The sequence below is a fragment of the Lepus europaeus genome, chromosome 13, assembly GCF_033115175.1.
Source record: "Lepus europaeus isolate LE1 chromosome 13, mLepTim1.pri, whole genome shotgun sequence".
Lineage (NCBI taxonomy): Eukaryota > Metazoa > Chordata > Mammalia > Lagomorpha > Leporidae > Lepus > Lepus europaeus.
Genome location: NC_084839.1, coordinates 34,933,407 through 34,946,442, shown reverse-complemented (window position 1 = coordinate 34,946,442; position 13,036 = coordinate 34,933,407). Strand labels below are relative to the sequence as shown.

General features: G+C 45.8%; 1 protein-coding gene across 1 annotated transcript in view; it reads left to right on the top strand.

Moving 5' to 3' along the window:
- The first annotated feature begins 1,189 nt into the window (after positions 1–1,189).
- Positions 1,190–13,036, top strand: part of HNRNPLL (heterogeneous nuclear ribonucleoprotein L like) — a 44,945-nt gene continuing 33,098 nt past the window's right edge. Inside the window, exons 1-2 of the mRNA XM_062209292.1 lie at positions 1,190–1,670; positions 10,689–10,807. Of these exons, the coding sequence (XP_062065276.1) occupies positions 1,476–1,670; positions 10,689–10,807 (314 nt within the window). The 5' untranslated portion in view covers positions 1,190–1,475. The remainder of the gene's footprint in view (positions 1,671–10,688; positions 10,808–13,036) is intronic.

The following is a 13,036-nucleotide window of genomic DNA, read 5'->3' as shown; positions in this document are numbered from 1 at the left end:
ACATAAGTGAGCTGTGATCTGAAGGGCAAATACAATTTTGATGGGCTTTGTAAGTCTCGAAAATAAATGAGGGGTAGCGATGTGGCACAGCAGGTAAAGTGACCGCCTGCAGCTCTGGTTTGAGTCCTGGCTGCCGCTTCGGATCCAGCTCTCTGCTGTGGCTGGGAAAGCAGTAGAAGATGGCCCAAGTCCTGGATGGGCCCCTGCACCTGCCTCAGAGACCTGGAAGTAGCTCCTGGCTCCTGATCAGTGCAGCTCCGGCCATTGCTGCCATTTGGAGAGTGAACCAGTGGATGTAGGATCTGTCTGCCTCTGCCACTCTGTAACTCCACCTTTCAAATAAATAAATAAATCTAAAAAAAAAAAAAAAAAAAAAGTGAACTAGAGTGTCCAGAAGGGAACGAATCGGGCTGAGGTTTTAATTGGCAGGGTGAAAACACACATTTATCTGGGCCCTTACACAGGTTCCCCCTACGAGTTGTAAGAGGAGTACAGATGCCCCGTGAGTGATGACCGACCCAGCCCACAGGCGCTGGCAGCACCGCCAGCCTGCATCTCGCCGGCAGTTAGTAAAGGCTGGAAAGCAGCTTAGCGGCGCAGTCCACCCACTTGTACCAGAGTTTGCGCTCCACCGAGGGGGAAGGCAAATTTCATGGCCCCAAACCCCTGTCTCCCTCATCTCTGGCTGCGGGGTGTGTGTGTGTGTGTGTGTGTCTGCAGGGACTTCAGAGGGTTTTCCCGTTCTCGTTTGAAGAAGAGAAGTCATAAAAGCATTTAAATTAGCGGGAGGGCGGTTAACACCCGCAGCCCCGGCCCCGCTGCACGCCTCCTCACCCGCCCAAGCTCGCTCACTGCGAGCCGCGCCTCGGCAGGAGCCCAACTGCGCCAACGGCCGCGGCGACCAAACGGCTCCCCGACCGCGCGCGGCAAGCGTTGCGCCGCCGGGACTCGCAGGCCGGCGGCGAGTTCAGAAGGCGCAGGGAGTGATTTTGACGAACAGCCCTTTCAGCCAATTGGAAGGCTGGTCCACTTCCCCTCCTGCCAATAGGGAACGGGCACCCAGGTTTGGGGGCGCTTCCCGGGGGCTTGCGGCTGGCTTCGATCCTCCACGGCGGCCGCGGAGGCGGGGGCGGAGGCTCGGCCTGGGCGGCGGAGAGCGCATTAGGGGGGAGGAGGGAAGACCGGAAGCCACGGTTGCGTTCCCATCCTTAGATTCGCTCCCCGGGGCTGGGAGCGGAGACTGAGGAGGAGGGAAAGGCTGAATGTTGGCTCGGTGATAAAGGGGAGCGGCCGCTCGGGAGCCTCCTCCTGGGGCGCCCCCCTCAGTCAGCCGGCTCTCCTCAGGCACCCGGCTCCTGGGCGCCCGGCGCCGCGGACGCTCGGGCCGCCGAGACCGCAGTCCGCGGCAGGGACTGGCCGGCGGCATCTGAGGCCCGCGCCCCACCGCCTGCCCGCCAGTCCCTCCGGCCGCCGCCATGTCCTCCTCCTCCTCCTCCTCCCCCAGGGAGACGTACGAGGAGGACCGGGAGTACGAGAGCCAGGCCAAGCGCCTCAAGACCGAGGAGGGCGAGATCGACTACTCGGCCGAGGAAAGCGAGAACCGCCGGGAAGCGACGCCCCGGGGCGGGGGCGATGGCGGCGGCGGCGGCGGCCGGAGCTTCTCGCAGCCGGTAACAAAGCGCGGCGCCCAGTCCGCTGTGCTTGGCGGTTCCCCCAGAAAGCAGGGCCCGGCGGCGGCGCCTCGGCCCGGGACCTCCCGCCTGTGCTCGTTCCCCTCTTCAGCGGTGCTGACCCCGGCCGGGAAGCGCTGGCCCTTCCTTCCCTTTGGGGTTTCTGCTCTTGGCTTTACCTGGTTCCCGCATCCCGACCGCAGATCCGGCTCCGGCCCGGGCGGGCCTCGGCCTGGCTGCAGGCCCCGCCGCGACTCCGCCTGCCGGGCCCTGAACTTGGGGAGGGTCGCGGGGCGGGCGCGGCGGGGAGGCGTCGCTTCCGCTCCGGGGGGCTTCGGGCTGACTCGCTCTTTGTTAACTGGAACTCCTCGGGCTTGGGGCCGGCGTCGAGGCCACCGGCCGCCCGCAGCATCCACGCGCTGGTCACCGTCGCGGGATGGTTGCGTCGCTAATACCGGGGGCTCTTCTGCCTGGTCCTGGGGCGATCCCTGACTAAGGGCGAATTACGGCCCGGCGCTCACCCCCTGGCTCCCCTGAAGGTTTGCCTTAAGCAGTTGTACTCTTTTCAGGCATGGCGTGCGTGCCGTGCCCCTAGTTTTGTGACGATGCTCGGGACGAGGTTCTACTTCGTCGATTACAGAATCGTGTTGGCAGGTGGTAATACAGCCCCGCTTGCCCGGACGCGTTCAAGTCGCTTCAGTTCTTCATGGGCGACATGTTTCAGATTGGCCCCCAGTGAAAGGAGGAACTGCCCTCGGGGCTGTGTTAGATACCCGTTCCCAGGGTCTCATCCTCTCATCAGAGATGTTGACTGGAGGCAGAAGGGATGGGAGAAGCATTTTATCCACAACAGGCGCTCAGTCTCACTTGAATGGAGACTTTGAGGAGGAAACAGCAAAGCCCCCCCCCCCTTTTTTTTTTTTGCAGCTTAACGGTCCTAATGGCTTAGATGTTAACACATTCGAGCTGCGATTCATTCCGCAAACTTTATGAAGTTTGTACACAGATCTTCAACCGTTTGGTTAAGATGTTTCTTTCTTTTTAATCTTTTAGACAAATTAGAAGCCATTTTGGTAGCTACTATTTGAATTTCTATGAAAGAAATTCTGATCAGTAGTCTCCATTGTTAAGAATTTGCAAGTTCTGTAGGAGAATGTGAGGGATAAGCTTGCAGCAAAAATCTTTTTTTTTTTTTTTAAATTTATTTATTTGGAAGGCGGGGCTACAGAGTGAGAGAGTGAACGAGTGAGCGAGCTGGTTTACTCCCCAAATGGTTGCAGTAGCCGGAGCTGCGCTCATCCAAAGCCAGGAGCCAGGACCCTCCCCCGGGTCTCCCACACAGGTGCAGAGGCCCAAACACTTGGCCCCTCCTCCACTGCTCTCCCAGGCCATAGCAGAGAGCTGGATCGAAGTGGAGCAGCTAGATCTCAAACTGGTGCCCATATGGGATGCTGGCACTTTAGGCAGCGGCTTTACCCACTACACCACAGCGCCGGCCCCATCCAACAAAATTTTGAAAGGAACTTTTTCTAAATAAAAACGTTCCCGACTATAAGCTATAGTTTTGGTTTTTGCGCCTAACTGCTTGAAATTTTCAAAAGGCAAACTTGGAAGTAGGAATAAAGGAAATTTATTTTTAGGAAGTTACAGTTCAAAGTCAGTTCTTCTGTGGAAGGTGGAAATTATCATGCAACTGATGTTTAGATGTATTTGATCAGTAAACCTGTTAACTTAAACATCTTGCATGGGTTTTCATGTAACAGCATGAAGTGTCTGCAAGTGTCTTGGAAGATACTTAAAACAGTTTTTTTTTTTTTTTTTTTTGAAAAACCAATAAAGCATTGAATCAATTTTGGATGTAGGGAAGAAAATGCTTTCAACGTGAATTGTGTGGAGCAGTGGAAATGGCAGTGAGCTGGGCTTGAGGAGGGTCAGGAGTTGAAGCTAGCACGCAAGTTAAGTGACCTTGAGAAAGTCAGTGTGCTATTCTCTTAGCCTGTGAAATGTGGAAGTTGAACTGTAAGCCTTCCTCACCTGAAGCTGTACTTCAGTGATTACATAATGCAGCTTTTAAGTTACCCAGGTAGGAACTGGTTTATGTAGATTGAGTTATAAATTCTAATTTTTAAAATCTTTCTGCTGATATGTGTCATTGCTTTTATTTAACAGTAGAACTAATGTACTGTAAAATCTAAAGAAGCTCTATTTTTCTTATTTTAAAACATTTTTCCTAGTGTAATTTTAGTTACTATTTTGAAATTATAGCAACTGTAGAAACCTGTGTATAATACAATTCTATTAGGATAGGCATTTCCTAGATACATGTTTATGGTCTAGTGCTTCTTCATGCAGAAATACGGTAATTCATCTCAATTAAAAGGGTTTGGTTCAACCTCAGTAGTCATTTAGGTCAGAGAAGAAATACTTTGTGCTCAAACTATTAAAATAAGTACAGATTAGATTTAGTGATGGCAGTCTTTTCTAATCTGGTCAGAAGTTTGTAAAGTTCAAAGTAAGACATAAGAGATTTTACATGTTTGAATTTTCATGACTAAACTTTTTAAAAAATATTTATTTGAAGGGCAGAGTAATGGGGTGAGGGACGGAGAGGCAGAGAGAGTGAAAGAGTGATCAGTCTCATCCCCTGGTTTACTCTCCAAGTGCTGTAGCCGCCAGGGATGGGCTAGACCAAACCTAGGAGCCCAGAACTCCATCCAACTCTCATGTGAAGAATGGCAGGGGCTCAAGCACTTGGGCCGTCTTCCACTGCTTTCCTAGGCAGGTTAGCAGAGAGCTGGACATTTGGGCACTCAGAAATGGGGTACCTGTGTTGCAAGCAGTGGTTTAGCCCACTGCATCACAAAGCTGGCCTCTTATGATAAATTTCTGTGAGTTCTTTAATAACTAAATTTAAAGAAGAAAGTGAGTAGGAAAAACATACTGGTTCTACAATTTTTTTAAAAAGATTTATTTATTTTAAAGGCAGAGTTATAGAGAGGCAGAGGCAGAGAGAGAGAAGGCTTCCATTTGCTGGTTCACTCCCCAGATGGCCACAACAACCGGAGCTGTGCTGATCTGAAGCCAGGAGCCAGGAGCTTCTTCCAGGTCTCCAACGTACATGCTTTCCCAAGCCATGGCAGAAAGCTGGATCGGAAGTGGAGCAGCTGGGACTCAAACTGGTGCCCATATGGGATGCAGGCACTGCAGGCAGCGGCTTAACTCACTATGCCACAGCGCTGGCCCCTACAAACGTTCTTAATTTAAATATGAATTAATACATGTGCATGATAATAGTATTTTGGATATGGGAAATTGGACAGTCTTCAAATTTGTATTTCTGGTATTTATTTTTAATAAGACACTTCCCCCAGCCTCCCGATTTTAGATTCCCTGAGCTATACTGTTGAATAGAGCTTGATAACAGAGGGTCGTGCTATGTATTTTACAGTGACTTCATTCATGTGGAGTAAATAATGTTCTTAGATTTAGCAGGCATGGGTGCCAGTGCTGTGGTGTAGTGGCTACCTGCAGAGCCGGCATCCCATGTGGATGCCAGTTTGAGTCCCAGCTGCTCCACTTCCGATCCAGCTCTCTCCTATGGCCTGGGAAAGCAGTGTAGATTGGCCCAACTCTGGCCGTTGCAGCCATCTGGGGAGTGAACTGGGGAATGGAAGACCACTCTCTTTCTCTCTGCGCCTCTCCCTCTCTGTGACTCTGCCTTTCAAACAAATGAATGAATATTTAAAAAAAAAAAATTATTGGGGCCAGTGCCGTGGCTCACTTGGCTAATCCTCCACCTGGTGGCACCAGCATTCCATATGGGCACCGGGTTCTAGTCCCAAATGCTCTTCTTCCAGTCCAGCTCTCTGCTGTGGCCCAGGAGGGCAGTGGAAGATGGCCCAAGTGCTTGGGCCCCTGCACCCGCAAGGGAGACCAGGAAGAAGCACCTGGCTCTTGGCTTCAGATCGGCGCAGTGCCGGCCGTAGCCGCCATTTGGGGAGTGAACCAATGAAAAGAAGACTTTTCTCTCTGTCTCTCTCTCACTGTTTATAACTCTACCTGTCAAAAAAAATTTTATCAGCCATGACCTTGGAGAACATATTAATACTAAGTTTGTATATCTTCCTACTTTGAAGAAGCAGCTTAATTTATAACTATTAGCCTTCACCTGGCGAAACCAGTTGGATTGAATTGGGATGGAGTGCTAATATATTGTGGAAATGTTAGTTTTTGTTTTACTCTATTCTGGTAGTAAGTAAATGGGCAGATTGGGCCAGTGCTGTGGCGCAGTGGGTTAACGCCCTGGCCTGAAGTGCCAGCATCCCATATGGGCGCCGGTTCCAGTCCTGGCTGCTCCTCTTCCAATCCAGCTCTCTGCTATGGCCTGGGAAAGCAGTAGATGATGGCCCAAGTGCTTGGACCCCTGTACCCATGTGGGAGACCCGGAAGAAGTCCTGGCTCCTGGCTTCGGATTGGCACAGCTCTGGCCGTGGTGGCCATTTGGGGAGTGAACTATGGGATGGAAGACCTCTCTCTCTCTCTTTCTCTCTCTCTCTCTCTCTGTCTCTCCTCTCTCTGTGTAACCCTGACTTTCAAGTAAAATAAATAAATCTTTAAAAAAAAAATGGGCAGATCAAATATTGCTTTTATTGTTTGCTGCTTAGGTGAAAATTTAAGTATCTCAACATTTAATGAATTGTATACTTGCAAAATGGCAAGATAAAATTGTAGTTCCTAGAATTTCCAGTTGAAGGATTATATACTGTGTAGACAGTGCAGTTTGAAGTTAAGATACATTATTGTATTTGATGTAGCAAAAATGTCAGGACTATTACAATGGTCATTTGATGAATATGAAACAGGAGATATGATAAGGTTACTTTGTTAGCTTATCTATCACAGGAGAAGTTGAGAAGACTGCATAGTAACTCTGCTCCTAGAAATAAAAGGTCAGGGATGTGTGACTGGAAGTAAGTGCCAGAGCCTTAAGGCATGTGTAGCCATAGTGTCCTGTGTCTGCTACCGTAGAGAGAGAATTTGGGGACCTAGTTCTGGGAAAGAAATGAAAAGTAGTAGGTTTTGCTTTTGCTTTTAGCAAGTGACTGTACTCAGGTTTCTTCATGTTACTACATTTGATGACTGTAGTGAAAACCGGTATTAGAGCCATTGGCACAACCACGGCAGAATTCCTGGTTGTGCTTTCAGTAAGCTTTTTGACTTAACTTCTCTGGGACTTAGTGATTTCTGTGATGGTTTAACTTGTTAAATAATTGAGCTCCTTTCATGTGCCAGGTGTAATTCTCAGCTATGGGCATGTAGAAGTAAAGAAATATTCCATGTATAAAAATCCATGATTCTGTATCTTATGTTTTTTCTCCTCCATGAAATTGAGTAATTCAGGACTTGGGTTTTGACATTAGTTAACAGGAAAAGTGAGTGCCCTTTAAAGACTGTTTTGATTAGGAAACAAAAAAGTCTGAGGGAGTCAAATCAATAGTGAAACTTTTGCAAAATTGTTTTGTTTTTTAATTTAAGAGGCATAGAAAGAGCTCCCATTTGCCTGTAACATGGCACCCTTTTGGGCCCAAAGCTGGGAGCCAGGAACTCAATCCAAGTCATCTCCAACATGGGTAGCAGAAACCCAATTACTTGAGTCATTACCACTGCTTTGTAGGGTCTCCAATAGTAGAAATCTTGAGTTAGGAGTGGAGCTGGGTATCGAACCCAGGTATTCCAGTATGGTACATGGGTGCTGTATCCAGTGTATCAATCACTAGGCCAAATGTTCATCCCTAAATTGCCCTTGTTTGATTAGATGAATGAACATTGTTCTGGAGAAGGACCCTGGGGAGACTTTCCCGGGCATTTTTCTGCCACAGTTTGGATAAGTTTCTCAAAACATTCTTCTAATAAGCAGAATATTTTTTTAAAAGATTTATATATTTACTTGAAAGTCAGAGTTAAACTGAGAGAGAAAGAGAGAAAGAGAGAGAGAGGTCTTCCTTCTGCTGGTTCATGCTCCAACTGGCCACAACAGCTGGAGCTGCGCAGATCTGAAGCCAAGAGCTTCTTCCAGGTCTCCCGCGTGGGTGCAGGGGCCCAAGGACTTGATCATTTTCTAACTGCTTTCCCAGGCCTTGGCAGAGAGCCGGATTGGAAGTGGAGCAGCGGGGACTTGAACCGGCACTGTAGGCAGTGGCTTTACCCGCTATGCCACAGGTCTGGTCCCATAAGCAGAATGTTATTTGTTGTTCTTTGGCCCTCCAGAAAGTGAACAAGCCTTGAGCATCTCACAAAACTCCTGCTATGACTTTTGCTGTTGATGAGTTTGATTTTACTTTGGATTGGGCCACTTTTTTTTTTTTTTTAATTTGTTTGACAGGTATAGTTAGAGACAGAGAGAGAGACAGAGAGAAAGGTCTTCTTTCCGCTGGTTCACTCCCCAAATGGCCACTACGGCTGGCGCTGCGCTGATCCAAAGCCAGGAGTCAGGTGCTTCCTCCTGTCTCCCATGTGGGTGCAGGGCCCAAGGACCTGGGCCATCCTCCACTGACCTCCCGGGCCACAGCAGAGAGCTGGACTGGAAGAGGAGCAACCGGGACTGAATCCGGTGCCCGAACTGAAACTAGGACCTAGCGCCCATATGGGATGCCGGCCCTACAGGCGGAGGATTAGCCAAGTGAGCCATGGCGCTGGGGATTGGGCCACTTCTGTCTCTTGGTTGTTGTTTTGATTGCCCTTTGTCTTCAAGATCACACAGTCAGAATTGTGTAAGCTTAACCAGTTGAGATGTCTGGGATTGGAAGTTGCTTGTACTGTTTGTCAGTCTTCTTCAAGTAGGGCACAGATAAAATTCTTTGCTCAAAAATTGATGTGAGAGGGCCAGCGCCATGGCTCACTTGGTTAATCCTCTGCCTGTGGTGCCTGGCATCCCATATGAGTGCCGGATTCTAGTCCCGGCTGCTCCTCTTCCAATCCAGTTCTCTGCTGTGGCCTGGGAAAGCAGTGGAAGATGGCCTGGGTGCTTGGGCTCTGCACCTGCATGGGAGACCAGGAAGAAGCGTGTGGCTCCCAATTTTGGATTGGCCCAGCTGCTGCTGTTGTGGCCATTTAGGGGGTGAACCGACAGAGGGAAGACCTTTCTCTCTGTCTCTCTCTCTCTCTCACTGTCTGCAGCTCTACCTCTCAAATAAATAAAATCTTAAAAAAAAAAATTGATGTGAATGGTCTTCCACTGTAGACTTAAGAATCTTCAACATTGTTTCATCCTTTCTTAAAGTGAGTTATCCATTTGTAAACTGCTGATTTATTTGGGGAATTATCCCCATACACTTTTTTTTTATTCTTAAGATTTATTTTTTTGAGAAGCAGAGTTACGAATAGGCAAGAGGCAGAGAGAGAGCGAGTGAGCGAGAGAGAGATCTTCCGTCCACTGGTCTACTCCCTAGATAGATTCAACTGCCAGAGCTGGGCCAGTCTGAAGCCAGCAGCCAGGAGCTTCTTCCTGGTCTCTCATGTGGGTGCAGAGAGCCATCCTCCACTGCTTTCCCAGGCCACAACAGAGAGCTGTACTGGAAGTGAAGCAGCCAGGTCATCCCATCTGGGATGCTGTTACTGCAGGCGGCAGCTTTACTCGCTATGCCACAGCATCGACCCTTTTGTAACGTTATTTCACCATTCTTCAACCTAAGCTTCATTATTAATTTGATGTTTTTTTCTTCAATTTTAGCAGAATTCATGTTGCTCTGATAGGGGCTCTTTTTAAACTGATGTCTTAGCCTGCTTAGTGCCAGAAACTAGGTCCTGTTCAGATGTGTTGTAACATATTACCATGTGTCTATTCTGGTACTGAAAATTTTTAAAATCCATGTGTAATTTTTTCACACTATGTATTTCCAGGAACTCTTTGAATACCTCTTCATATAAAAAGATCTTTTGAGAGATTTTTTTAATTGGCCCTTTAATCTGTTTCTTTGTGAGAAAAACTAACTTGAAAATAGTCATATTTTTTAGCGCTGTATTCATGATAGTGGTTAACCATGATGACAAAGGAGGAGCAGTAGTAGGAGGGGAATTGATTGATAATGTTTTGTTTATTAAATGGGGTACTTTGGGGGTATTTTTATATTCTTCAGAACTTTTTGTAGGTCTTAAATATAAAATAATTGTCAACTTTTTATTATAAAATAATATAAGATATATATAAAATAACCAATAAATATAAATAATATATAAAATGTTCAGTTATGCGTGCCCATTGAGTACTCCTTGTTCATCAACAAAGATGAAGATACCTGGCATAAATTTAAGTTGCTCTGTGAAATGCTAAGAGAGTAACTTCAGGTTACTTACAGTGAGACTAGAGTTTCAATTGAACAAGGACAAAATAAAAATCTATAGTATAGGAAAAATACATAATATATATGTTTTTAAAAGATTTATTTATTTATTTGAAAGTCAGAGTTACACAGAGAGGAGAGGCAGAGAGAGAGAGGGAGAGGGGTCTTCCATTGGATGGTTCACTCCCCAATTGGCCGAAATGGCTGGAGCTGCGCTGATCCGAAGCCAGGAGCCAGGATCTTCCTCTGGGTCTCCCATGCCAGTGCAGGGGCCCAAGGACTTGGGCCATCCTCCACTGCTTTCCCAGGTCATAGCAGAGAGCTGGATTGGAAGTGGAGCAGCTGGGTCTCGAACTGGCAGTAAAACTATGAATTATGAATATTAAGTACATTTCCAGTTGTAGCATGGCTTTTATAACTGCCTTTTTTTTTTTCTGAGAGATTTCTTTGAAGTTGAAATGTTATTATTAAGTGATTTTTGTAGCTCATTTTGATATAGAATGTCCCCTTTTTAGAAATTTAAATTTTCAAGCAAAATGTTTAATTAATTTTATTCTCAGGTCCTTTTGTCAATCAGTGAATTGCAGTTTGGTTTGGGATTTTTTTTTTTGTTTCCTTTTTTATTGCACTGTTGACTTTAGTTTATACTTTTTAATTGGAAATTATTTTCTCTTGCTAGGAGGCAGGTGGAAGTCATCATAAAGTTTCTGTTTCTCCTGTTGTCCATGTTCGAGGACTCTGTGAATCTGTGGTGGAAGCAGACCTTGTGGAGGCTCTGGAAAAATTTGGGACGATATGGTAAGGCCAGTAGTGACTTTGTACAGATTGAAAACATTATGACAGAACAAACCTTGATTTTTAGTGTAGTAAATATACATATTACATTTGCCGCTTCCATCTACTGGTTTACTTCCCAAACAGCTGCAATGGCCAGGAGCCAGGAGTTTCTTCCTGGTCTCTCATGTCGGGGTCAAGGGCCCAAGCACTGCTTTCCCAGATGCATTAGCAGTGATCTGGATCAGAAGTGGAGCAGCCAGGACATGAACCAGTGCCCATATGGGATGCTGACACAGCAGGCAGCAGCTTAATTTGCTAAGCCTCACCACTGGCCCTGTGACTGTATTTCTTTACGGACTTTTAATTCTCTTATTCTTAACCTTTCTGGAGTGATGCATAGATGATGTTTTTGTGGTTCTCTGATCACCTCTCACTGCCCAACAAGGTAGAATGTAAAATTATGTGCATTTTTCATCTGATTTTCAAATGCATTATGTCATTCTTCTTAATACTACTTTAAACCAGTGAGTTGATTATGCCTTTCATTTTTGGAGTTCCAAGTCATGGTACTTGAATACTGACTCTTTGTTGTTGTTGTTGTTGTTGTTTTTTGTCTATTTTGGAATATTTAGGAGTTGACAGCTAAACATGGTATTGGTATTTGCTTAGTTGTATGTTGCTGTGAGTTCTTCATACAGAGCATAGGCAGTCACTATTATATCCTAACTTGCCTGCCTTTTGTGTTTTGTATTCTTTCAGGCTCCTCCTTTCTCTTCTTATAGTTGACATATGCTTGAGAATATTAAGTGAAAACATAATTAGAAAAGAGATTCTGCAGTCAAAAATACACTAAAAAATCTTAAACTATTTTTGGAGTTTACCCAGTTTTTATTTACTTCTTAGCATGGAGAATCTAGACTTGATGTAATTATTTTTTTCTTAAAAAGTATGTTCGGGGTATTTGTTTAAAACATCCAAAACTCAGACTAAGTTGAAAAATATAAGTAGAGAAAATTTAGTGTATTTGCTGAAATCGTCTGATTGCTTCACTTTTATAACAATTTTGAATAAATTTTTTTACAGTTTATGAATATTGAAAGGATAATACATAAGCAGATCATGCAGTGACCAGATATACCCAGCAGAAATAGAGCATTCCTTCAAAGGAGTAGAATAGTGTTAGTTGACACCTTCCACCATGGCATCATTTTATTGCTTCCTTTGGTGACCTTTTGGAGAAGTAGATGACTTGGAAAACCTATTATGCTCAACTTTGTTCTTTATTTTTTTTAAATTTATTTTATTTTTTTATTATTTTTTTTTAATTTATTTTTTGACAGGCAGAGTGGATAGTGAGAGAGAGAGACAGAGAGAAAGGTCTTCCTTTTTGCCGTTGGTTCACCCTCCAATGGCCGCTGCGGCCGGCACATCGTGCTGATCCGAAGCCAGGAGCCAGGTGCTTCTCCTGGTCTCCCATCTCACTTTGTTCTTTAGAAACCACTGTTTCAGATTATTTATCCTTAGAGGTACAAATTAAGAATCTACGTGGGCATAATAAAGCCCATATGTTGACATATCACTAAAGTAATTATATGAGTTCTCAGTGATTTGGAATGGATATTGGAACTCAAGTTTTTCAGTGAGTTATTTATTGAAACAGGTCCCTTAGACCTTGTGGATGGAAAGTCTCTCTGCCTATCAAAACTAGCATGACTAATCACTACCTAATATCTTTTTAATGGGGGGGGGGGAGAGGAAAAAACACTGTGTATTGAGTGTGTGTGTGTGTTCAGTATTTTTTTTTGACAGGCAGAGTGGATAGTGAGAGAGAGAGACAGAGAGAAAGGTCTTCCTTTTTGCCGTTGGTTCACCCTCCAATGGCCGCTGCGGCCGGCATATCATGCTGATCCGAAGCCAGGAGCCAGGTGCTTCTCCTGGTCTCCCATGCGGGTGCAGGGCCCAAGGACTTGGGCCATCCTCCACTGCCTTCCCGGGCCATAGCAGAGAGCTGGCCTGGAAGAGGGGCAACTGGGATAGAATCCGGTGCCCCAACAGGGACTAGAACCCGGTGTGCCAGCGCTGCAAGGCTGAGGATTAGCCTATTAAGCCACGGTGCCGGCCAGTTCAGTATTTTTTGATTATAGTACATAATTTGCAGAATAAAAAGTAAAAAGTAAAAATATAGCACCTTAATTATCCTGACACACTTTTTTTTTTTTTATTAGATTTATTTACTTGAAAGAGCAACAG